Source organism: Notothenia rossii (genome assembly GCF_949606895.1).
Source record: "Notothenia rossii genome assembly, chromosome: 10".
NCBI lineage: Eukaryota > Metazoa > Chordata > Actinopteri > Perciformes > Nototheniidae > Notothenia > Notothenia rossii.
The window spans coordinates 45,896,249-45,919,711 of record NC_136908.1 but is presented as its reverse complement, the minus strand read 5'-3'; the positions used below and the strand labels follow the sequence as shown (position 1 = coordinate 45,919,711).

Genomic DNA, 23,463 nt, shown 5'->3' with positions numbered 1-23,463 from the left:
CATATATATAGATATTTTTTTAAATCACACGACCGCCCTTCGAGCCAATCAGAATCGAGCTGCTTTTGGAGCAAGTGAGAGCTAGTGAATATTCGCTCTGCAGCTGGATGAGAGCACGGATGTAGCAAATATTGATGTTTATATATATATATGAATATAAATATGTTTATTGTTATTATTACTGTTGAATATTATATATAATATTATTAGGGCATAAGTAGCTTTCAAAAATGCTAAAAATATATGTTAATTGTTCATATTACTGTTCAAAATTATATGATATTATAAAGACAGAAATCACTTTTAAAATGCTTTAAAACATGTTTACTGTTGATATTACTGTTTAATATTGTGTTAAGAATGTTTATAACAGAAGACACAATGAATGTAATGAATGACAAACAAAAGATAAATTAAAAAAAATGTTTTTAAAGAATAACTGATTATTAATTATTAATACAAATATATATATATATTAAGAAATGTATTAAGCTGTATGATTAATTTGTACCCTGCATAATGGAAACATGTAGTTTGTGTCACTGAACTAAAGAGTTTGAGTCCCTCTCATGCTAATGAGTGCTTGTCTGTGTCTGCAGTCAGTGAGCTGGAGCAGAGGACCAAGGAGAAAATGGACGCGGCAAAGAGGAGAACCAGCCTGGAGATCACTGAGCTGAAGGACAAACTAAAAGCCAGCAGAGAGAACATCAACAGCCTGAAGGCAGAGATCAGGAAGCTGGAGGAGGACGGAGACCACAAGGACCACTGAGGAACGGACATAATGATTAAAAACATTGCTGTGACATATTTTATGATCACACATTTTGTGTTTTAATCGGTTTTATTTGCATGGACCCTCAGAGAAAACATTACAATAATTTTTACATAACATCGTTTTAGTATATCACTGAAACAAGGATTTTGGGATTGTTTCTTTATAAACTTGTCATTGTTGTCTTTTTACCCACACATTGCTTGAACCGCTGATCCAACATTAATCCTGTCCACTCATGTCCATGTTATTGGTACCTGATAAGAGGACAACAGCAAAAGTAATTTAGCATCCACACATCCATACCTACCTGAAGAGATGTCCACTTTTGTGTCGGAATGTAAAAAGTGTAATAATTTGGTAATTTTTACTGATCTTTGGATTTTTCTATAAAAAGTAATTTTGTTTACAAGATTTCTTGTATATGTTATTTATTTTTGTAACAATTTGGGTAAGATGAGGGTCTATTAAAACCACATGACAAGAGTTGAACTGCAACCATAGTGTCCGGCTAGTCAAGGTTACTATATGACAATATTGTTAAGCATTGTGCACCACAATTGCAAATGTTGAGCAGAGTTTGTCCTGCTTTTCAATCCTGATGCTGTCTATATTTATTTGCAGAATACACCATTTCCCAACCAGCTGAAGGTGACTGCATGAGGACTGATTTGGCTGATGAAGTTTATGTTGATTAGCTCTTATAGAATCCTTTGAGTGAGAAATGGCTTTTAGGATTGGCATAGGAGTGCTCTGCAAAAGTTGGTCAAATGTAGTGAAAGTTTGCTCTGTGATAAAGCCATTATTGCAACACCATAAGCTTCAGTTTAGGCAAACCTGAATGTACCCTAACATACACGTTTGACCATTACCAGATTTGAGAACAAACGTTATTACCAGTGCCATATAGCTCTCTATATGGCGCTGGTTATTACATTTCTTAACGATTCAATGGTGATATTGTTTTTGTAACTATTCTAAAGAGGTAATATAGGTATTTTCATTTGAGCCGAGATTAGGATTTTCGCATTTCCGAAAGCCCCTGAAAGCATCTGTGTGTAATTTCCAACCACCTCAGCGTCCGTACCATAGACTGTATATGGTCCGTACTGAGACTTCCTCGAGGTGTACTAACCATTATGTTTAAATATGCAACTTTATAGCGTCTTTGGGGGATTTATTAAAAATGTTAAGCAAATATTGTCTAACACAAAGGGCTATCATGAAGTCAGTGTTGTGCAGGCCGGTTCATGTGTTGCTGGAGGGCGGCTTTAGTAACTTCTCCGATCGGCTGAAGGCGGCTGTGCTCCGGCTGCCCGCCAACAGGAGGACACATTCAGGGTAGGTGGACCATTTCACGTTTTGTGTAATTCAGAGTACTCAGTGTTTGTGGGGGGCTTCACCTGTTATGTGACACATTTTCTCAGTTATTATGACTAAAATAATTATAATTGAACACGGTCACCCTGTGTAATCAGATGTTGCCAACCTTTGACACAGTGCTCATTCATTTGATCACCGAACAGTTGGCGTTATATCGAGCAACAATAACATGGTTTCAAAGTTATTCTAATGTAGAGAAGTTTATTTGACTGGATTTCGTTTTAATCTAGTTATAGGCCTATATAGTAAAACAAAATCCGGCATAGACCACACATTTTATTTTTTGTGTGCAACCCGCCGCCAGAAGTCAGGAATTATAAACAAATACACAAACAATTACCTCAGTCATCAAATATGTTTAAAGTAAATTAGATCTCTCTCTATTTTCTCTCTTCTACTACATTAAATTAGTTAGAGATTATTTAAATCATAATCGAAACAATGCAATGTAGGAACAAATAAATCAGCTATTTTATTTGAAATTTTATTTTATTTACCAAATTATTTAGCATAATAAAATATAACAGACAAAATAGTAAACTTACTTTTACTAGTTACTTGTGTCTTTATTTATAAAACAGCCCGCGAGAGTTTTGTGGACGGTCACGTGACCAGAGGTTTTTGTTCCTACGTCAGAGACACAGAGCTGATCCTCCGCGCGACTTAACTGCCCAGAGACATCTTTCCACAGCATTCTCTGCTGTCTTTAACTTTACACTGGCTAGTGACTAAACAAATACGCCTTATAGCAATGTAAACTGCATTGGAAACACTTAGGGAACCGTATATCTCCTGATAATGCTGTCAAGCTCGCATTAACCTGGTATATGGCTTCCGTAAATGCAACAGACATGTCTCCCCGCTGAGAAAACAACCGGTGCTGTTCTACTGCGGTCAAGCCAGCCGTCTTTCACTTTTGCGTGGTCAAACCAGCCGCCCCTGTATTTTGAGTGCGCGATTAGTTACAGGTTTACGGTAATGCATTAAAACAGCCCTGGGAAGCTGTTGTAATTGACTGAAGTGACTTTCGAATACATTTTCGAATACATAAGTACATACATACATAAGTAGTTTATGAAACTGCCAGTTTTGTACTTAGTACTTCTTAGAGTACTTGCAAACATAATATGAAGTACTTTTACTGTGTACTTTTCAGTAATTTGAGTTTCAAAGCCCCCCCCAGAGAACAAGAATGAGCATTTTTGTCTAACTTTGGTGTTGGATAAAAAGCATTTCTTCCATAAGTAGTTTATAAAACTGCCAGTTTTGTACTTAGTACTTCTTAGACTACTTGCAAACATAATATGAAGTACTTTTACTGTGTACTTTTTCAGTAATTTGAGTTTCAAAGTCCCCCCCAGAGAACAAGATTGAGCATTTTCGTCTAACTTTGGTGTGGGATAAAAATAATTTCTTCCATAAGTAGTTTATAAAACTGCCAGTTTTGTACTTAGTACTTCTTAGACTACTTGCAAACATAATATGAAGTACTTTTACTGTGTACTTTTCAGTAATTTGAGTTTCAAAGTCCCCCCCAGAGAACAAGAATGAGCATTTTTGTCTAACTTTGGTGTGGGATAAAAAGCATTTCTTCCATAAGTAGTTTATGAAACTGCCAGTTTTGTACTTAGTACTTCTTAGACTACTTGCACAAATAATTTGAAGTACTTTTACTGTGTACTTTTCAGTAATTTGAGTTTCAAAGTCCCCCCCAGAGAACAAGAATGAGCATTTTTGTCTAACTTTGGTGTGGGATAAAAAGCATTTCTTCCATAAGTAGTTTATAAAACTGCCAGTTTTGTACTTAGTACTTCTTAGACTACTTGCAAACATAATATGAAGTACTTTTACTGTGTACTTTTTCAGTAATTTGAGTTTCAAAGTCCCCCCCAGAGAACAAGATTGAGCATTTTCGTCTAACTTTGGTGTGGGATAAAAATAATTTCTTCCATAAGTAGTTTATAAAACTGCCAGTTTTGTACTTAGTACTTCTTAGACTACTTGCAAACATAATATGAAGTACTTTTACTGTGTACTTTTCAGTAATTTGAGTTTCAAAGTCCCCCCCAGAGAACAAGAATGAGCATTTTTGTCTAACTTTGGTGTGGGATAAAAAGCATTTCTTCCATAAGTAGTTTATGAAACTGCCAGTTTTGTACTTAGTACTTCTTAGAGTACTTGCAAACATAATATGAAGTACTTTTACTGTGTACTTTTTCAGTAATTTGAGTTTCAAAGTCCCCCCCAGAGAACAAGATTGAGCATTTTCGTCTAACTTTGGTGTGGGATAAAAATAATTTCTTCCATAAGTAGTTTATGAAACTGCCAGTTTTGTACTTAGTACTTCTTAGACTACTTGCACAAATAATTTGAAGTACTTTTACTGTGTACTTTTCAGTAATTTGAGTTTCAAAGTCCCCCCCAGAGAACAAGAATGAGCATTTTTGTCTAACTTTGGTGTGGGATAAAAAGCATTTCTTCCATAAGTAGTTTATGAAACTGCCAGTTTTGTACTTAGTACTTCTTAGAGTACTTGCAAACATAATATGAAGTACTTTTACTGTGTACTTTTTCAGTAATTTGAGTTTCAAAGCCCCCCCCAGAGAACAAGAATGAGCATTTTTGTCTAACTTTGGTGTGGGATAAAAAGCATTTCTTCCATAAGTAGTTTATAAAACTGCCAGTTTTGTACTTAGTACTTCTTAGACTACTTGCAAACATAATATGAAGTACTTTTACTGTGTACTTTTCAGTAATTTGAGTTTCAAAGTCCCCCCCAGAGAACAAGATTGAGCATTTTCGTCTAACTTTGGTGTGGGATAAAAATAATTTCTTCCATAAGTAGTTTATGAAACTGCCAGTTTTGTACTTAGTACTTCTTAGACTACTTGCACAAATAATTTGAAGTACTTTTACTGTGTACTTTTCAGTAATTTGAGTTTCAAAGTCCCCCCCAGAGAACAAGAATGAGCATTTTTGTCTAACTTTGGTGTGGGATAAAAAGCATTTCTTCCAAAGTAGTTTATGAAACTGCCAGTTTTGTACTTAGTACTTCTTAGAGTACTTGCAAACATAATATGAAGTACTTTTACTGTGTACTTTTTCAGTAATTTGAGTTTCAAAGCCCCCCCCAGAGAACAAGAATGAGCATTTTTGTCTAACTTTGGTGTGGGATAAAAAGCTTTTCTTCCATAAGTAGTTTATAAAACTGCCAGTTTTGTACTTAGTACTTCTTAGACTACTTGCACAAACATAATATGAAGTACTTTTACTGTGTACTTTTCAGTAATTTGAGTTTCAAAGTCCCCCCCAGAGAACAAGATTGAGCATTTTCGTCTAACTTTGGTGTGGGATAAAAATAATTTCTTCCATAAGTAGTTTATGAAACTGCCAGTTTTGTACTTAGTACTTCTTAGACTACTTGCACAAATAATTTGAAGTACTTTTACTGTGTACTTTTCAGTAATTTGAGTTTCAAAGTCCCCCCCAGAGAACAAGAATGAGCATTTTTGTCTAACTTTGGTGTGGGATAAAAAGCATTTCTTCCATAAGTAGTTTATGAAACTGCCAGTTTTGTACTTATTACTTCTTAGAGTACTTGCAAACATAATATGAAGTACTTTTACTGTGTACTTTTTCAGTAATTTGAGTTTCAAAGCCCCCCCCAGAGAACAAGAATGAGCATTTTTGTCTAACTTTGGTGTGGGATAAAAAGCATTTCTTCCATAAGTAGTTTATGAAACTGCCAGTTTTGTACTTAGTACTTCTTAGACTACTTGCACAAATAATTTGAAGTACTTTTACTGTGTACTTTTCAGTAATTTGAGTTTCAAAGTCCCCCCCAGAGAACAAGAATGAGCATTTTTGTCTAACTTTGGTGTGGGATAAAAATAATTTCTTCCATAAGTAGTTTATGAAACTGCCAGTTTTGTACTTAGTACTTCTTAGACTACTTGCACAAATAATTTGAAGTACTTTTACTGTGTACTTTTCAGTAATTTGAGTTTCAAAGTCCCCCCCAGAGAACAAGAATGAGCATTTTTGTCTAACTTTGGTGTGGGATAAAAAGCATTTCTTCCATAAGTAGTTTATGAAACTGCCAGTTTTGTACTTAGTACTTCTTAGAGTACTTGCAAACATAATATGAAGTACTTTTACTGTGTACTTTTTCAGTAATTTGAGTTTCAAAGCCCCCCCCAGAGAACAAGAATGAGCATTTTTGTCTAACTTTGGTGTGGGATAAAAAGCTTTTCTTCCATAAGTAGTTTATAAAACTGCCAGTTTTGTACTTAGTACTTCTTAGACTACTTGCAAACATAATATGAAGTACTTTTACTGTGTACTTTTCAGTAATTTGAGTTTCAAAGTCCCCCCCAGAGAACAAGATTGAGCATTTTCGTCTAACTTTGGTGTGGGATAAAAATAATTTCTTCCATAAGTAGTTTATGAAACTGCCAGTTTTGTACTTAGTACTTCTTAGACTACTTGCACAAATAATTTGAAGTACTTTTACTGTGTACTTTTCAGTAATTTGAGTTTCAAAGTCCCCCCCAGAGAACAAGAATGAGCATTTTTGTCTAACTTTGTTGTGGGATAAAAAGCATTTCTTCCATAAGTAGTTTATGAAACTGCCAGTTTTGTACTTAGTACTTCTTAGAGTACTTGCAAACATAATATGAAGTACTTTTACTGTGTACTTTTTCAGTAATTTGAGTTTCAAAGCCCCCCCCAGAGAACAAGAATGAGCATTTTTGTCTAACTTTGGTGTGGGATAAAAAGCTTTTCTTCCATAAGTAGTTTATAAAACTGCCAGTTTTGTACTTAGTACTTCTTAGACTACTTGCAAACATAATATGAAGTACTTTTACTGTGTACTTTTCACTAATTTGAGTTTCAAAGTCCCCCCCAGAGAACAAGATTGAGCATTTTCGTCTAACTTTGGTGTGGGATAAAAATAATTTCTTCCATAAGTAGTTTATGAAACTGCCAGTTTTGTACTTAGTACTTCTTAGACTACTTGCACAAATAATTTGAAGTACTTTTACTGTGTACTTTTCAGTAATTTGAGTTTCAAAGTCCCCCCCAGAGAACAAGAATGAGCATTTTTGTCTAACTTTGGTGTGGGATAAAAAGCATTTCTTCCATAAGTAGTTTATGAAACTGCCAGTTTTGTACTTAGTACTTCTTAGAGTACTTGCAAACATAATATGAAGTACTTTTACTGTGTACTTTTTCAGTAATTTGAGTTTCAAAGCCCCCCCCAGAGAACAAGAATGAGCATTTTTGTCTAACTTTGGTGTGGGATAAAAAGCATTTCTTCCATAAGTAGTTTATAAAACTGCCAGTTTTGTACTTAGTACTTCTTAGACTACTTGCAAACATAATATGAAGTACTTTTACTGTGTACTTTTCAGTAATTTGAGTTTCAAAGTCCCCCCCAGAGAACAAGAATGAGCATTTTTGTCTAACTTTGGTGTGGGATAAAAAGCATTTCTTCCATAAGTAGTTTATGAAACTGCCAGTTTTGTACTTAGTACTTCTTAGACTACTTGCACAAATAATTTGAAGTACTTTTACTGTGTACTTTTCAGTAATTTGAGTTTCAAAGTCCCCCCCAGAGAACAAGAATGAGCATTTTTGTCTAACTTTGGTGTGGGATAAAAAGCATTTCTTCCATAAGTAGTTTATGAAACTGCCAGTTTTGTACTTAGTACTTCTTAGACTACTTGCAAACATAATATGAAGTACTTTTACTGTGTACTTTTTCAGTAATCCAATGGCAAAGTCACTCCTAGAGAATGTAATATTTCCACCACCATGTTTGACTGCTGGTTTGATTCACTTTTATCGTTCTTTCCTTAAGATAAGATAAAATAATACTTTATTCATCCAGAAGGAAATTGTTGTGCCAGAGTAGCAAAATACAATAAACTCAGCAGCACAACAGCAACACTGTCACCGGTCCGTAGTCACTGTGTGTGCGTGGATGTATCTTCTTCGGCACAGGAACCAGGCATGTTGTCTTTTCATCACCTTGTAGAGACAAAATTTGGCTGTGAAATGGCTTACTTGCATGTGTACATTTTGTGTTATAGTACTTTGGGTTTTCTATTTTGTAATTTAATATACAAATTGAAACACCATGATTTATTTTTAATAAAATAAGGCATCATATTCCTAGGAAAACTTTAAAAAAAGTATTTTTATTGCTGTTATAGATCAACTTTAATGATTATCAAGCCGTGATCGCCTTTGTAAATATTGAAAGAACACACTGGAAGTTGCTGGTTAGTGATTGTTTTCATTCAGAAATCCCTTTCATTTAAATATGTATATATGTTTGATGCTGTTTTGAAATAACATAACTTTTTTTTTTAGTACTTATTTCCCGCCATAACATCAGTATTTTTGGTGGATCCAGCGGCAAATTCCAAAGAGAAAGCAGACTCGGAAAATGCTGCGAAAAGAGTACGGTAAGTCAGCAAATTAGATATAAAGTGATCTTAGAATTATATTTAGTGCTTTGTGTTTAAGTAAACATGTACAAGTATGTTAACAGAAGTTCCCAAACCCACACCACTGAAGCATTTATTTTGTGCTTGGTGGTCTCAGCTGTTTTTTAAATGATATTTCCTTATCCCGCCCTTAGTATCTGTGTACACAATTGTAAATGAAGTAGCTCAGTAAGCAAGGTAACCTACAATATTTTCCAGTGTCCATACTGTTCGGATGGAGTGTTTTTATTTTACACAATATTTAAAGATTTTTATTCTACATGTGTCTGTTGGGAGTTACATTAGAGACTATTCCACAATGTGTTTTACAAAGGGAATACTTCAAGATGAGGAGGACCTGCTATGGCAAGGAGGACTGGGGGACTGTCAAATGGAGAGGAGCAACCATGCACCATCCAGTTCAACGTGATGGCAGTAGCTGTGGGGTCATTGTTACCATGGTAACGTAGTTTTTTACTTTAACTACTATATGTAATATTTATGCTTCTGCTACATATTCTTATATTTATTTCAGTGTCTTGATTATTATACAAGTTTAAAGTATAAAATAGTCAATGATGTTAAAAAATAAGTCATTAGTTTCTGAATTATCAATTTTCAGTTTATTTTTTAGGGGAATTGTGTAAAACTGATGAGAGGGCTGGTTGTTGACACAGCCCATGTAGTTTGTCATGTACATTCTTCAAGTTGTGTTAATTACCTCATTACAACTATTAGTTATTAATAGTTTGATCATTTTTATTGAAATATCAATTCAATTTTGGAATTTTACTGGCAAAAACAATGTAGCGCAGATGACAAGTGTGATTCTGTGTGTTGGTGTGTAGATGGCAAGAGCAGTGATGGAGGCCTTTCCTGCATTACCAGTTATGTCCTTTGGGACATCCAAAAAGGAGATGGCTTGTGAGAGGAGAAAGTTTGCACTTTCAATACTCAATGGTTCAGGTTTGTAAGTCATTTGTCCTGCTTTACGTTATGGTTCTTAGTTAGTTGTTATGGAAATGATGAACTTCTATTAATCCAATGCAATCAAACAAATCTACAATAACTACAGCCTGTAAAATTGCCTTTGAGTCCACACACTACTGCATTTATAGCCGACAGCATCATTGATTTTAAGCACAGGGCCCAAACCAAATATTCCATACATATCTCAGTTGAACCCATAACTTATATTTCTCTCACACACACTCCATTGAGACATTAACAGTTGAAGAATAACTTTTTTTCCTGCTGCAATAAGGAATGTAAATACTGACACTTAAACTGTCACGGTTTGTGTCAGGAGAGCAGGGAAGAGGAAACGAATACCGATTGTACCAGGCATCCAGGAACAGTTTATAGGTGGTTTATTGAAAAAAAACAGAAGCTTACAGGCAGAGCGGCAGGAGGCATGGGTGAAATATGGAACACAAAACAGGGCTTAGAGTGAAACAGTGACAAATATAAATTGCTGCATTTTTAAATTTGTTGCATACAGGTCATTGCCTAGTAATGTTTAGAATATTACGGATTGTTTATGTATGTCTGCTTATATGTTGTTCTGTTCACACTGTGTACATAGTCTTCTTTTTAAAACATCCATCCTTAAAAACATATTAAACCTGTGTTGATGATCCCATTCATGATCCATTTAGAGTTCATAAGCTATAATTTACAGCTGAACAGCTGCATAGAATTTGACTGCACTTCTGCTGCCAATAAACTGTTAACTGTATACATATACAGTATGTCTAAATAACATATTTTCTTTCCTGCAGTGTTTAACATGGAGAACAACTGTGCAATGTGCTCTGCCTCAAAGCCCCCAGGATCTGGGCCTCCCACTACAGATTGGGTGAGTGTTTGTCGTAGTGTAGTTATAATAGTGCTTCATCATATTCTAATCAAATTCAATTTATGATATTAGATGTATTTACAAAACTGTTGTGTCACTGGGTCTATCCAGATCAGGCGGTCCAGCGAAAACGCCGCAGGGCCATGCTTCGATTTCTACTTTTCAGCGCATGCTGAATAATTTTTTTACGGCAACCTCGTGCATCGCCCCAGCTGCAGCCCACACACATTAACTCTATTCAAAATGACTGGAACCAATATAAATTGATTTACTAAAAAAACAGTCAAGACAACTTCTCTCAGATAAATGGTAATGCATATACATTGTTTACACATATAATGAACAGAGAGAATATAAAATGTGATGAGCAGTGGAATAGGGATACTGACAATTCTAATCATGTCTAATAGCAACATATTCAATTAAAGTGTAACTTCACCCCAGGTTTGAGCCTAAGTCCACCCACATGATGACAATAGCCTCAATGCAGCGTTGACAAATATGACAAAGCTACAATAGCTTGGAAAATAGCAATATGGGGCACTGAATTAACGCACCCCGCGGTTCCTCCACCTCACTCTACGCCGCTGGGAGACTGACGGTACATGTCCACCAGATCAGGCCTGGAAACCAAGTTATACCTTGAGGCAACACTCCTAATGGAAAACGGACCACTTGGAAAGACGTTTGTTGTGTTATCTGCTGTTGTCCTCTTTCACACACCAACATCCTGTAAGTCACTATCAAAATATGGGAAGCAGGGAGAAGCAGGTCATATGCAATACATAACTGACCAATTAAGAATACCAAAAGGTAACTACATTATAGTGATGCAACATGGGGTTTTCCCAGAACTATAAATCTTCTAGCTATAACTACCTCAAAAACATTTGTATTTGAAAAACTGAAAATGGAGACATAATATAGTTATTTTCAGATATGAAACTGGTGTTTGAGGCGAGTATGCTACAGAATATAGCTACATGTAATAAAGTTGACATGAATCTAATTTTGCCCAAATTATTCTCTATTGCACTTCATTACTTCATCATTTCCGATGACAAGATGTATCAGATTTGATGGTCACTCATTTCATTTTACAGATACAGTGTGACACCTGTGAAAGATGGTTCCATGAGCAGTGCCTGGGGATGAATCAGGACCAACTCCAAGAAGCCAGGGCAAGCAATTGGAATTGCTTTCTCTGCAACTAGGGCAGAAGAATAAAGAAAAAGGGGGAAAAATCTGTTTGCCTGTTTTTTTCATACATACACAATCACTGAATGACAGTGTTTAAGTTGATAAGCTTTCATTTTCATTTTCATTTTCATATTATGTTTGCAAGTAGTCTAAGAAGTACTAAGTACAAAACTGGCAGTTTCATAAACTACTTATGGAAGAAATGCTTTTTATCCCACACCAAAGTTAGACAAAAATGCTCATTCTTGTTCTCTGGGGGGGACTTTGAAACTCAAATTACTGAAAAGTACACAGTAAAAGTACTTCAAATTATTTGTGCAAGTAGTCTAAGAAGTACTAAGTACAAAACTGGCAGTTTCATAAACTACTTATGGAAGAAATTATTTTTATCCCACAACAAAGTTAGACGAAAATGCTCAATCTTGTTCTTTGGGGGGGACTTTGAAACTCAAATTACTGAAAAGTACACAGTAAAAGTACTTCATATTATGTTTGCAAGTAGTCTAAGAAGTACTAAGTACAAAACTGGCAGTTTTATAAACTACTTATGGAAGAAATGCTTTTTATCCCACACCAAAGTTAGACAAAAATGCTCATTCTTGTTCTCTGGGGGGGACTTTGAAACTCAAATTACTGAAAAGTACACAGTAAAAGTACTTCAAATTATTTGTGCAAGTAGTCTAAGAAGTACTAAGTACAAAACTGGCAGTTTCATAAACTACTTATGGAAGAAATGCTTTTTATCCCACACCAAAGTTAGACAAAAATGCTCATTCTTGTTCTCTGGGGGGGGCTTTGAAACTCAAATTACTGAAAAAGTACACAGTAAAAGTACTTCATATTATGTTTGCAAGTACTCTAAGAAGTACTAAGTACAAAACTGGCAGTTTCATAAACTACTTATGGAAGAAATGCTTTTTATCCCACACCAAAGTTAGACAAAAATGCTCATTCTTGTTCTCTGGGGGGGGCTTTGAAACTCAAATTACTGAAAAGTACACAGTAAAAGTACTTCAAATTATTTGTGCAAGTAGTCTAAGAAGTACTAAGTACAAAACTGGCAGTTTTATAAACTACTTATGGAAGAAATGCTTTTTATCCCACACCAAAGTTAGACAAAAATGCTCATTCTTGTTCTCTGGGGGGGACTTTGAAACTCAAATTACTGAAAAGTACACAGTAAAAGTACTTCATATTATGTTTGCAAGTAGTCTAAGAAGTACTAAGTACAAAACTGGCAGTTTTATAAACTACTTATGGAAGAAATGCTTTTTATCCCACACCAAAGTTAGACAAAAATGCTCATTCTTGTTCTCTGGGGGGGGGCTTTGAAACTCAAATTACTGAAAAGTACACAGTAAAAGTACTTCATATTATGTTTGCAAGTACTCTAAGAAGTACTAAGTACAAAACTGGCAGTTTCATAAACTACTTATGGAAGAAATGCTTTTTATCCCACACCAAAGTTAGACAAAAATGCTCATTCTTGTTCTCTGGGGGGGACTTTGAAACTCAAATTACTGAAAAGTACACAGTAAAAGTACTTCATATTATGTTTGCAAGTAGTCTAAGAAGTACTAAGTACAAAACTGGCAGTTTCATAAACTACTTATGGAAGAAATGCTTTTTATCCCACACCAAAGTTAGACAAAAATGCTCATTCTTGTTCTCTGGGGGGGACTTTGAAACTCAAATTACTGAAAAGTACACAGTAAAAGTACTTCAAATTATTTGTGCAAGTAGTCTAAGAAGTACTAAGTACAAAACTGGCAGTTTCATAAACTACTTATGGAAGAAATGCTTTTTATCCCACACCAAAGTTAGACAAAAATGCTCATTCTTGTTCTCTGGGGGGGGCTTTGAAACTCAAATTACTGAAAAAGTACACAGTAAAAGTACTTCATATTATGTTTGCAAGTACTCTAAGAAGTACTAAGTACAAAACTGGCAGTTTCATAAACTACTTATGTATGTATGTACTTATGTATTCGAAAATGTATTCGAAAGTCACTTCAGTCAATTACAACAGCTTCCCAGGGTTGTTTTAATGCATTACCGTAAACCTGTAACTAATCGCGCACTCAAAATACAGGGGCGGCTGGTTTGACCACGCAAAAGTGAAAGACGGCTGGCTTGACCGCAGTGCTGTTCTGCTGCGTTCAAGTTTTCAGGTAAATTCGGTGAAAACGGTAACAACAGGCATGTTTTTTAGCCTACGGCTGTGCTATTCAACAGTGAGTGCATGGTGGCTTTATGGCATCTTAATCTGGTTTATACTATCTCGGTTTTTTCCCCCAATGGACACATTTAGCTGTGCTGGTGAAAATGTGTTTTAGCATAGCATTACTACCTGTGCTTATTTTATTACATTAATAATAAAGCCACTGTCACATTATCACTACAGACACTACTTTATACATGATACACTGCTACACTTTCTGTTGTCCACCTTGACGTGTATTTTTGTAAATTGTAATTTGTGTAATTTCTATTGTTATCTTTAATATTTTATGCATGCCTTTTTAATGAATATTTAGCTATTTAATGCTCTTCACTGTGGTTGTTACAGTGTAATGTCCCCTCCGTGGGACGGGTAGGCCTAAAGGTGTTGTGATTCAGTGTTGTTGTTGTTGTTGTTGTTGCTGTCTAACCGGCCTGTTCACACACTTTGAAAAGGAAATAGCTGTGTAAAGATGTTAAGGCAGTTTATCACATTGTCTTGCAGTGAGTATCTCAGGGACTAGACACATTCATGTTAGGACTTGTGTGTGATGCTGTTAAGTTAATAGCACTAATTTGTTAGCTCACTCTTAGACATTTAACTGCTTTCATGATGGAAACCTGGGCAGGATACATGTTATTATGTACATCCTGTGTTTTTTCTTTGAAATAACTTGGAGACCACACTGTCTGATCAATTAATAGAAAGATTGGATCTACTACAGAGAAACAGAGGAGAGAAACTCACTTCAGGCTATATTTGTTGCCTATATGATCAGGCACGCTGGCTGCCTACTTTGGTCTTTGTCTGGTTGTGGTCCATAGAGCTCTATTGTTGTCCCAGAGCCTGTGTGTCTGTGCAGTTTAAGTCCATTCATGAGTGTGAGTGCATCATCAGCATAGCTTTAATGTATTGAGTTCCCTCTAAGAAGACACATACTTGTGAATCTTCTGTTGCATTAGTGTGTTTATGTGTGTATACCTGGCAGAGTGCGTAATGTCTCTTAACACAACAGAGGGTCCATCAATACCATGCCACAAAAAGACCACATCCCTAATCAATCAATATGGAAGAGCAACCTCACGCAAGTGCCTTTTTCTCATGAGTGCATGAAGGAACTATTATGAGGTGATCATAGTAGTCAGTGAGGGTGTGTGCTGCCCTGTGTCTGCTGTGGATAAAAGCAGGATAAGGAAGGTCTATGATTAGGCTTACTTTGGAGTGAGTAGGTGCCAACATCAATTTATTTGCTCAGTAAATGTAGGTGTTTCTTCCCCTACCCTTAAACTAAAATGTCAAATTCACCATAATGTTTCCAACCTTTCCTATCAAAGGTCTTATTCCTCTTAAGTCGATCCAGGAATATTTTATTATACCCCAGGTCTGCACAGCTGAAGCCAGGCCTGATCTCGGTGTAGGCCTCAACTCAAAGTTTAATATTGCACCATCATGTTTTAGGCGGATATTGTATAATAAGGAATACGTCAGTGCAGTTGTAGCTGTTGCACTGGGCTTTAATATGTTGCAGTGAAGCCTAAGCACATTGTTTTATTTAATGTTGTCTTTTCCAACACGGATTGCCCTTGTTTTTTTAGTATCATGCGTCAGTTACAGTACTTCCCATTCAGTATTTCACAAGAAGAAAAACACTTCTCTTTGTGTACTTTTATGTGTCACCTACCTCACTTAGCAACTTGTTTCATAATTGTCCTGCAGATGTTATGAGATAAGATTCATATAAAACGGAGATACAATGGGCCTTATTCACCATCATCTTCACATGTCTTTTTTCTTAGTATTCTGATAACCATCTTTCTGTCTCATGCAAATGAATACAGTTCAACTGTCACACGTTTCAAAGAGATCTGTTATCGTTGCAGTGGGAGAGTCAATCTGTGGTTCCACTGACTGAAGCATTAGCTTGAAGTGTGTGTTTGTGTGTGTAGGTGTGGTGCTGAGCCCATGGAGAAGCCATCATCTTCAGGCAAAGCAGCTCTGGAGGAGAGGAGGGGTCTAGTGGAGGTAAGCATTCTGCTCATGGAGACACAACTAGATACTAAAAAGAATACAGTGTGTTTTTAAAATCTCACATTTAGAATTAAAAACTTGCATGTTCCTATGCTCATTTGAGAGACTCCTTATTGCCTGGGGATATGTGATTCTACTAGAGCTCAAAATGTACCTCTACAACAGCAGGCCTTTTGACACAATGAATCAGCATGGAAAATATTGTGAGCTGCTAAATTCTCAGTGTTGATAAAACTGCCACCCTTCTTAGCATAACATGATCAAATGTCACCAGAAAAGTACAGTTAGCTAATACATTACATTTTGACATGTCAGTTATAGTTTTCTATTAACTAAAACTATCTGCTGTGAAAAAGACTGTTTACATTCACTGTGATTGGGTGTATTGATTATTGCTCCACCTATTGATTTTACACTCTTATTATTGAGTTTCATGGGGAGACACATTTTTTAAAGCCTTAGTCAATTCAGAAGGAGCAGTCCAACATCTTATCCCATTGAGATCCATAATGTCTGTTAGAGCTTAAAAAGATTCAAGTTTGAAAATAAAAATCGTAGTAAGAAGTACTCTATTGGTAATGTAGAATGTAAACGAATGCATGGATAAAAAGAGGACATATCTTTGGGTCTGATGTATACATTTTGACCCTATTTATTGAAAATGCTCCTAATGCTCCTTTTGTGCCTAAGCTGCTCTAACCCTTACTATTTAATGGTCTAAAATATTTAATTAATCAGTCTAAATATTTGTTTAAAATAGGTACGATAATAAACACAGACATGTTATATGGATTGGGAACATTTATGGTGCATATAGAAGCATTTCAGAGGTGTATTGTTACACCCAAAGCCACCAGAAGCTGGAAATGTATTTGAAACTCAAAGTTTACATTTTGAGGCACAAGAGGATGTCTTGATGATTTTTGGTTATTTGTGTGAGGCTAATTTCTCCTTCTGTTTGTCCCTGTGGTGCAGGACAGCTGGGTGCTGAGGGGGGCTGGGGGAGGGGAGGTGGACCCTCAGACTCCGAGGAAGAGCAGCTCCTCTCGCTCTTCCCGCAAGAGCTTCCGCCTGGACTACCGGCTGGAGGTCAGTCCTCACTCCCCTAAAGCAGGGGTTCCCAAAGTGGAGGTCGCGAGATGATTACAAAATTAAAATGGAAAATAAAATAAAAAAGATTATTAAAAAAAATTGATTACCAGTAAAAAAATATATAATTAACCATCCCCCCCCCGTCAATAGGGGGTCGCCAGTCTCTGGCACTGTTATTATGGGGGTCGTGGGCTGAAAAGTTTGGGAACCCCTGCCCTAAAGCACACTCATCACCTCCTCTTTCCTCACTATCTGATTTCCATTTTCTTCCCTCAACTTGCCAAATTGGAGATTTTACAGCTTCATTTCACGTCATATTGGAAACTGTTTGCAATTAGCTATTGGAGGATTTTGTGTTCTTTCAATTTGATTGAATGGTGAAAAACTGGAACAAATGGTGAATTTGAATAAAAACCACCTGACAAGATAAAGATTAAATACTTTTTTTATTTTTTTATTGTGTTTTAACCTGACGTCGTTTGAAATGCCTTTCTATAACAACTGAAACGTCATTGTTGACTTTGATTTTAGGAGGAAGTGACAAAGTCCTGTCGGGACAAAAATGGCCGCTGGACCAACCCTTGGCCCACATGGCGCTTCCCCTCCTACACCACCCTGCTCAGATTCCTGCTGCTAGATAAAAACCACAGCAATGTACCAACCAGTAAAGAGGTGGGTACAAATAAGACATCTAATATATTATTAGTCTCAATCAGTGTTTCCGCCAGACCAGGGCTGAGAGGGCGTCCACCCCGAGAGAATTTTGAATTGAGTCGTCCCTTATAGATACTATCTCTTTACATATGCACACACACACAATTTTGAATTGCGCCATCCCTTATGCTATCTCTTTACGTCTCCCTGCCGACAGGGACACCCCTCCTGGCATGGTCCTTGGAACATGCGGCGGTGTTTTGTTTTTTTTCGTCACAGGAACGCGCTTTGCTGGAGGCGAAAATAATCCCACCAGACTCCTTTGCCCTTCCAACAGAGGGATGTCCTTGTCCTTTTTCCTTTTCGTCATTTCAAGCGATAAAAACTCTCGATCTTCTCTCAAATTATTTATTTTTTTGGACGCCCTCGGCTCGAGTTCAGGGCGTTCAGCTGAATAAGAGCGTCAAATGACGGCAAGACGCCCCCCTTGCGGAAACGCTGGAATTGTGTCCTATCAGTAATAGAAGGTTAAAATGTAACCTCAGTACATAGTGGCTGATATAGCTCCACCCTAAGCCTAAGCTCACCTACTTCTAAAAAACTGAATAAATATAAAAGTGTTGGAAGGTGTTCTTACTCAAATATTACCTAAAATATTGTTAAGCCAGAGTATATGGCACTTGTATTATCCTTATAGTGACTGGCATTAGAGGTCATACAGTATTCCCCTCGTCTGTGGGATTATTGCCGTGAGTATTAAACTCCAAGTAGAAACCTTGCTGAGCTCTGTTGGGGCTTAACATACTTCAAACTCTGCTTTCACAGCAACAGAAACATGTTTTAACCCAAGGATGGCATACTTTTAGTCATCCAGTAAGGAAATAGATTTACATTTTACCATGTCAAGGTAGCTAGCTCTTTTCTGTAAATCTATTCTGAAAGGAGGTAGCTTTTTAAACTACAAGACAGAAATGAAACGTAAACAGACTGAAAAAAGTTGTCCAAAGAGCCTTTCCTTCCTCTGTTCAGAGAGGTTTAAACAGGAGAGCGCAGTAACGTGTGCAGAGCGTATAACAGTTCATATGTTATTAGGGTAAGAGGGGATTAGGGATGATTTTTGAAAATTATGATCAAGCGAGGTCATAAGACTGAAACATCCTCTTAGCCGTCATCAGGATGTGGGTTGGTTGTACATAACATACCCGTAACCCCCCCCCCCCCCCCCCCCCCGTAGGCTCTGGACAACGAGCTCCCCGTGCTGGAGCCGTACTTCATCCAGACCCCGGACCTCTCTGAGTCGGGCCCCGGGCTGAGGGTCACCTGGCTGGGTCACGCCACAGTTCTGGTGGAGATTGACGGGCTGAATATCCTCACAGACCCAATGTTCAGCCAGAGGGCCTCACCCTTCCAGTTCATGGGCCACAAAAGGTACCGAGGGCCCCCCTGCACTGTGGAACAGGTTGAGTACCTTTTACATTTTTCAAGAAAATAAAAAGCTAACACCCCCTCCACAGTATTTAACCCAGTTCTTGTTTCATTGTCCATCGTCCTGCACCAGCTGCCCAGGATCGATGCTGTGGTCATCAGTCATTCTCACTATGACCATCTGGATGCTGGGTCTGTGGCCAGCCTGAACGCACGCTTCGGAGGGGAGCTACGCTGGTACGTGTCCTGGATCTGTAGTCTGAAAGTACATTTAAAGAGGCCCTATTGTGCATTTTGGGCTTTTCCCTCTCCTCTAGTGAGTTATAACGGTTTCTGTTAATGTAAATGGTCTGCAAAGGCTAAAATCCCTGTGTTCCCTCCAGAAGGAGTTTCTCTAACACACTCGCCCCCCCCTGCCTGAAATGCCTCCATTGGACACCTTTGTTTACTTCCGTAACATAGATACAATGACTGACACTCGTGCTCCTATTGGCTAGCGCTGCAAAACATTGTACGTGATAGGCTAAGGGGCGGGACATCTCTAAGCGGTTGACCAATCACAACAGAGCCGGCCAGCTAACCAATCAGAGCAGACTGGGCTCTGGTTTCAGACAGAGGGTGAAAAGAGGTGCTGCAGCACAGGCAGTATGAGAAAAATAAAGAGAAAATGAGCAGAATATTGCCCCTTTAAAATCCAGTCTTGATAATATTCAGCTTTCACTCTCAATCCTAACATGAAAAGTACTGTGGCATATTAACTTAGTGTGTGTGTGTGTGTGTGTTGCAGGTTCGTGCCCCTGGGTTTGATGGACTGGCTGGTGAAGACAGGCTGTGAGAATGTGATGGAGCTGGATTGGTGGGAGGAGAACTGTGTCCCCGGTCACGATGACGTCACATTCGTCTGCACACCGTCTCAGCACTGGAGCAAACGCACCGCGCTCGACGATAACAAGGTAAGGATTCAATATTACCTTTGTTTTATTTATCATCACCTAAAGTGCAGGCAAATGAGACATAACCATACATTTAACAAAAATACATGCATTTGTAGAAAAGTCAACATATAAAAGGCCAGGTTTATTCTGAAATATATTGATGTATTTCCCCCAGTCTTTATGGAGCAGCTGGTCTATTTTGGGTCCGGACCATCGATTCTTCTTCGCTGGTGATACCGGCTACTGCTCTTCCTTCCAGGAGATCGGACGACGCTTCGGACCGTTTGACCTCGCGGCAATCCCCATCGGAGCCTACCTGCCCAGGTTCTGCACATTATACACACACTGTCTACGTTCATCATGACTATTATTTCCTCCAGTCAACATGGTCATTTAATTGTGAGTTCTTGCAGACTATGACTTGTCATAGTTCAAGTTTTTAATATACTAGCCCCCTCATGTAATAGGATTACAACAACTCTACCTTAATCTATCAAATTACCAAACCAAGGTGGTATTCAGGACAGAGAGGCACATACCACTAGAGATCATTTCTGTTTATTAGAGTTTACAGAAACAAACATGTATGAACATTCTTTTTTTCAGGGACATGATGCAGGGGCAGCATGTAGATCCAGAAGAGGCTGTTCAGGTCCACCAAGACCTTCAGGCCAAACAGTCCGTGGCCATCCACTGGGGAACGTTCGCTCTCGCCTATGAGGTAAGCAGTATACAGTTAGTGACAGATAGGGGACATGTGTACTCATTCTTTCTAAGGATGAAGGAGGAACAGCAAGCCTGTCTAAAGAATTGAGGGTACACTTTGTTGATTTAAATAGGATTTGCATGCTGGACAAGTCAGCTCTTTAAAGCAGAGTCTCCAGCTCATAACCCCCTCACAAAACACACAATGTTTAATTAAGCAAATGCTAGGTGAATTGTGTTCCTTTAGACAGGCCAGCTATTTACAGTCTATCTGCTAGGGTTAATGCATACTATTAGAATAGAAGTAGAACCTCACGAGGTTGCAGAAACAAAAACAAATCTTTCTTTTAACCCATAAGGATAGAACTGTGATAAATGCAACTAAAGTGAACACTCACAACAGATAGTCATGTGTGTGTGTAACCAGAATAGTGTTAGCCAAACTGTAAGAGAACTCAGCTGAATATATGTCTGCCTTCTCTTAAATAAATATGATTAAATAGAAGATACTCTGATTGTGGAGCAGAAAGCGCAATGTCTCTTTCCAGAAATCATGACCTGGTTAGAACCTGAGTAAGAAAACAAAGTTCCAGCATGATTTTATTATTTCTGGTAATAGACATTGTTTTAGCGTCTTTAGCAACAGTAGCAGGCCGTTGGTATCTAACATTCAGCAACTCGTAAAGGTGAAAGAGAAAGGCTATCATCTTGATTTTGGGGTGAACTGTCCCTTTAAAGCCAGAATGCTCCTGAGGTAAAGACACCAATATGTTCTGGTAACACAACAGAGACGGGTAGTTTGTTAAGCTGTCTTAATATTTGTGCTGTTTACAGTTTATGCAACCTCAGGCTGCCTTGCTCAGAAAGTAAGAATCAAACATACTCAGGTCTGTTCCCCCTGGTCTTGTTTCCTCCATCAGTTCTACCTGGAGCCTCCGGTGCGTCTCAGAGAGGCCCTGGAGCAGAAAGGACTGAAGCCAGACTCTTTCTTCACTCTGCACCACGGGGAGTCTCGACTCATTTCCTCCCAGGAAGATGTTTTTGACTGATCCCCTGTGCATCTGAAACTTAGAGCAGAACAATTGTGTTAATCATAATTTCATGGACTACAGTCATTTAAGACTGAAAACAATGTATGCATATCATCAACTGAAAATAGTTAATTTAAATGTTACACAGTAGTACTGTTTACATACTGAAATGTCTGAGTCGTGCTCTTGTCATGGTGGGCAAAACAGGAGCTGTGTCTTCACCCAAAAATAATTCTGATTTACTCTACGCATGGGAAACATTTGAATATGCAGTGGAAGTCTGAAAGAGGATTTATATCATTGTAACAAAAAGAGGTAAGAGCAAATTAGCCATATCTAGAGACTTTTGTTTCCATGAAGTGATAACTTCCGTTAATGTAAGTAGACATTAGGGTGGTCTGTAAAACACTTTCAGCTCTAAGGAGGAGGACTTCTGGTCCAGATCGGACCCACAAACTGCCACTGAGAAGAAATCTGCATGCTTATGTCCCCGGGTGACATAATGTTTTTGGCAAAAATGTGGCCAGACTATTTGTATATCCGACTATAAATAGTCAAATACAATGCCAATTTAAGTCACATGGAGTAACTCTTGCTCGTCCCATGTGACTCTCTTAAATTGAGGTATGAATGTATGCAAGTTTGTGGGGTTGAAACACTTACCTTCAGTATGCAGCAGCTTCATGTTGACACACACGAAGTTCCTGTGAGCTGTAATTTAAACAGTCAACTATTAGAAAGTTACTCAGAGTAGTAGAGTTGCTAGCCAATGCCACAATACCAACATGTATTTCTCTGAATGTACTTTGGCCAACCCAAATCTACTTGAGATGCAGAAATATCCAAATAAATCAGATGTGTATGAGATGAAGCCCTGTGTGCTAAGAGAGTGCTGCTGGGAGGTGCAGGCAGGAGCTGAGCTGGGATCAGCTCCATGCACTGCACACATATTTCTGTGTTTGACGCTCTGGAGACTTTGTTCTCTTTGCTCTTCAGTGTGATCATTCACATTTTTTAATCTGAGGCTGACAGTAGAATCATTTGAGTACTAAACTATTGAACAGATTGTTCTTTATGCTGGATCTTTGAAGCCTGAATGTATGAAAAGTGGACAGCACAATGTTGGGTTCAGTTTGTGGCCTGGTTACATTCACAAAGGCAGTGTGTGGATTACACTGTGTCACAGTTTGCCATTAAAATAACTTGTGATCAAATGTTTTTGTTTCTTGTTGTTGGCAGGACTTTGTACAGTCACCAAGGCCCTGAATCACAACACAACCAACACTACAACACACACTATAACCACTCTGTTGTGCAACAACACTGATATAAACAATACATACTACTTTACAATGCTAGTATTGGTTGCTACCTAATACTGTAACAACAATGCTGTAAAATAACACTTTGCAGTACATACACTTTGGATGTAATACTATGATCTAGATGCTAATTCATTACTTTTTATATGTTCCACTTCATTTTTATAATACTGCTACTCCTCTTTTTTAACATGAACGTGTACTTATTTAACATTATTTTTTGTTAACATGTGCTTGCCTCTTTATTTCATATGTAGTTTTTGTCTATGTCCGTGTTGTCCCCTTTGCTGTAGCAGCGTAAATGTCCCCTCTGTAGAACACAAAGGATTTGTGATTCTGATGT

At 37.7% G+C, this 23,463-nt stretch overlaps 3 protein-coding genes across 4 annotated transcripts in view; all 3 read left to right on the top strand.

Annotated features, from left to right (window-relative positions):
- Positions 1–1,186, top strand: part of yeats4 (YEATS domain containing 4) — a 6,893-nt gene extending 5,707 nt beyond the window's left edge. The window contains exon 7 of the mRNA XM_079653946.1: positions 600–1,186. Within this exon, the coding sequence (XP_079510072.1) occupies positions 600–769 (170 nt within the window). The 3' untranslated portion in view covers positions 770–1,186. The remainder of the gene's footprint in view (positions 1–599) is intronic.
- A 680-nt stretch (positions 1,187–1,866) lies between these two features.
- On the top strand, positions 1,867–23,012 carry napepld (N-acyl phosphatidylethanolamine phospholipase D). Of its 2 annotated transcripts, XM_079653942.1 has the most exons (11): positions 2,773–3,042; positions 13,860–13,878; positions 15,875–15,950; positions 16,932–17,045; positions 17,580–17,720; positions 18,937–19,161; positions 19,261–19,364; positions 19,915–20,080; positions 20,238–20,386; positions 20,669–20,783; positions 21,688–23,012. In XM_079653942.1, exons 3-11 carry the CDS (start codon positions 15,891–15,893, stop codon positions 21,814–21,816), a joined length of 1,203 nt encoding a protein of 400 aa, XP_079510068.1. In that variant the 5' UTR covers positions 2,773–3,042; positions 13,860–13,878; positions 15,875–15,890; the 3' UTR covers positions 21,817–23,012. The 2 variants fall into 2 exon arrangements, with proteins under 2 accessions (XP_079510067.1, XP_079510068.1); XM_079653941.1 differs by lacking the exons at positions 2,773–3,042; positions 13,860–13,878 and adding an exon at positions 1,867–2,113.
- On the top strand, positions 8,162–11,753 carry LOC307021633 (uncharacterized protein). The gene is made up of 6 exons (XM_079653947.1): positions 8,162–8,442; positions 8,534–8,628; positions 8,984–9,110; positions 9,498–9,615; positions 10,431–10,507; positions 11,611–11,753. Exons 3-6 carry the CDS (start codon positions 8,997–8,999, stop codon positions 11,719–11,721), a joined length of 420 nt encoding a protein of 139 aa, XP_079510073.1. The 5' UTR covers positions 8,162–8,442; positions 8,534–8,628; positions 8,984–8,996; the 3' UTR covers positions 11,722–11,753.
- Positions 23,013–23,463: the final 451 nt, after the last annotated feature.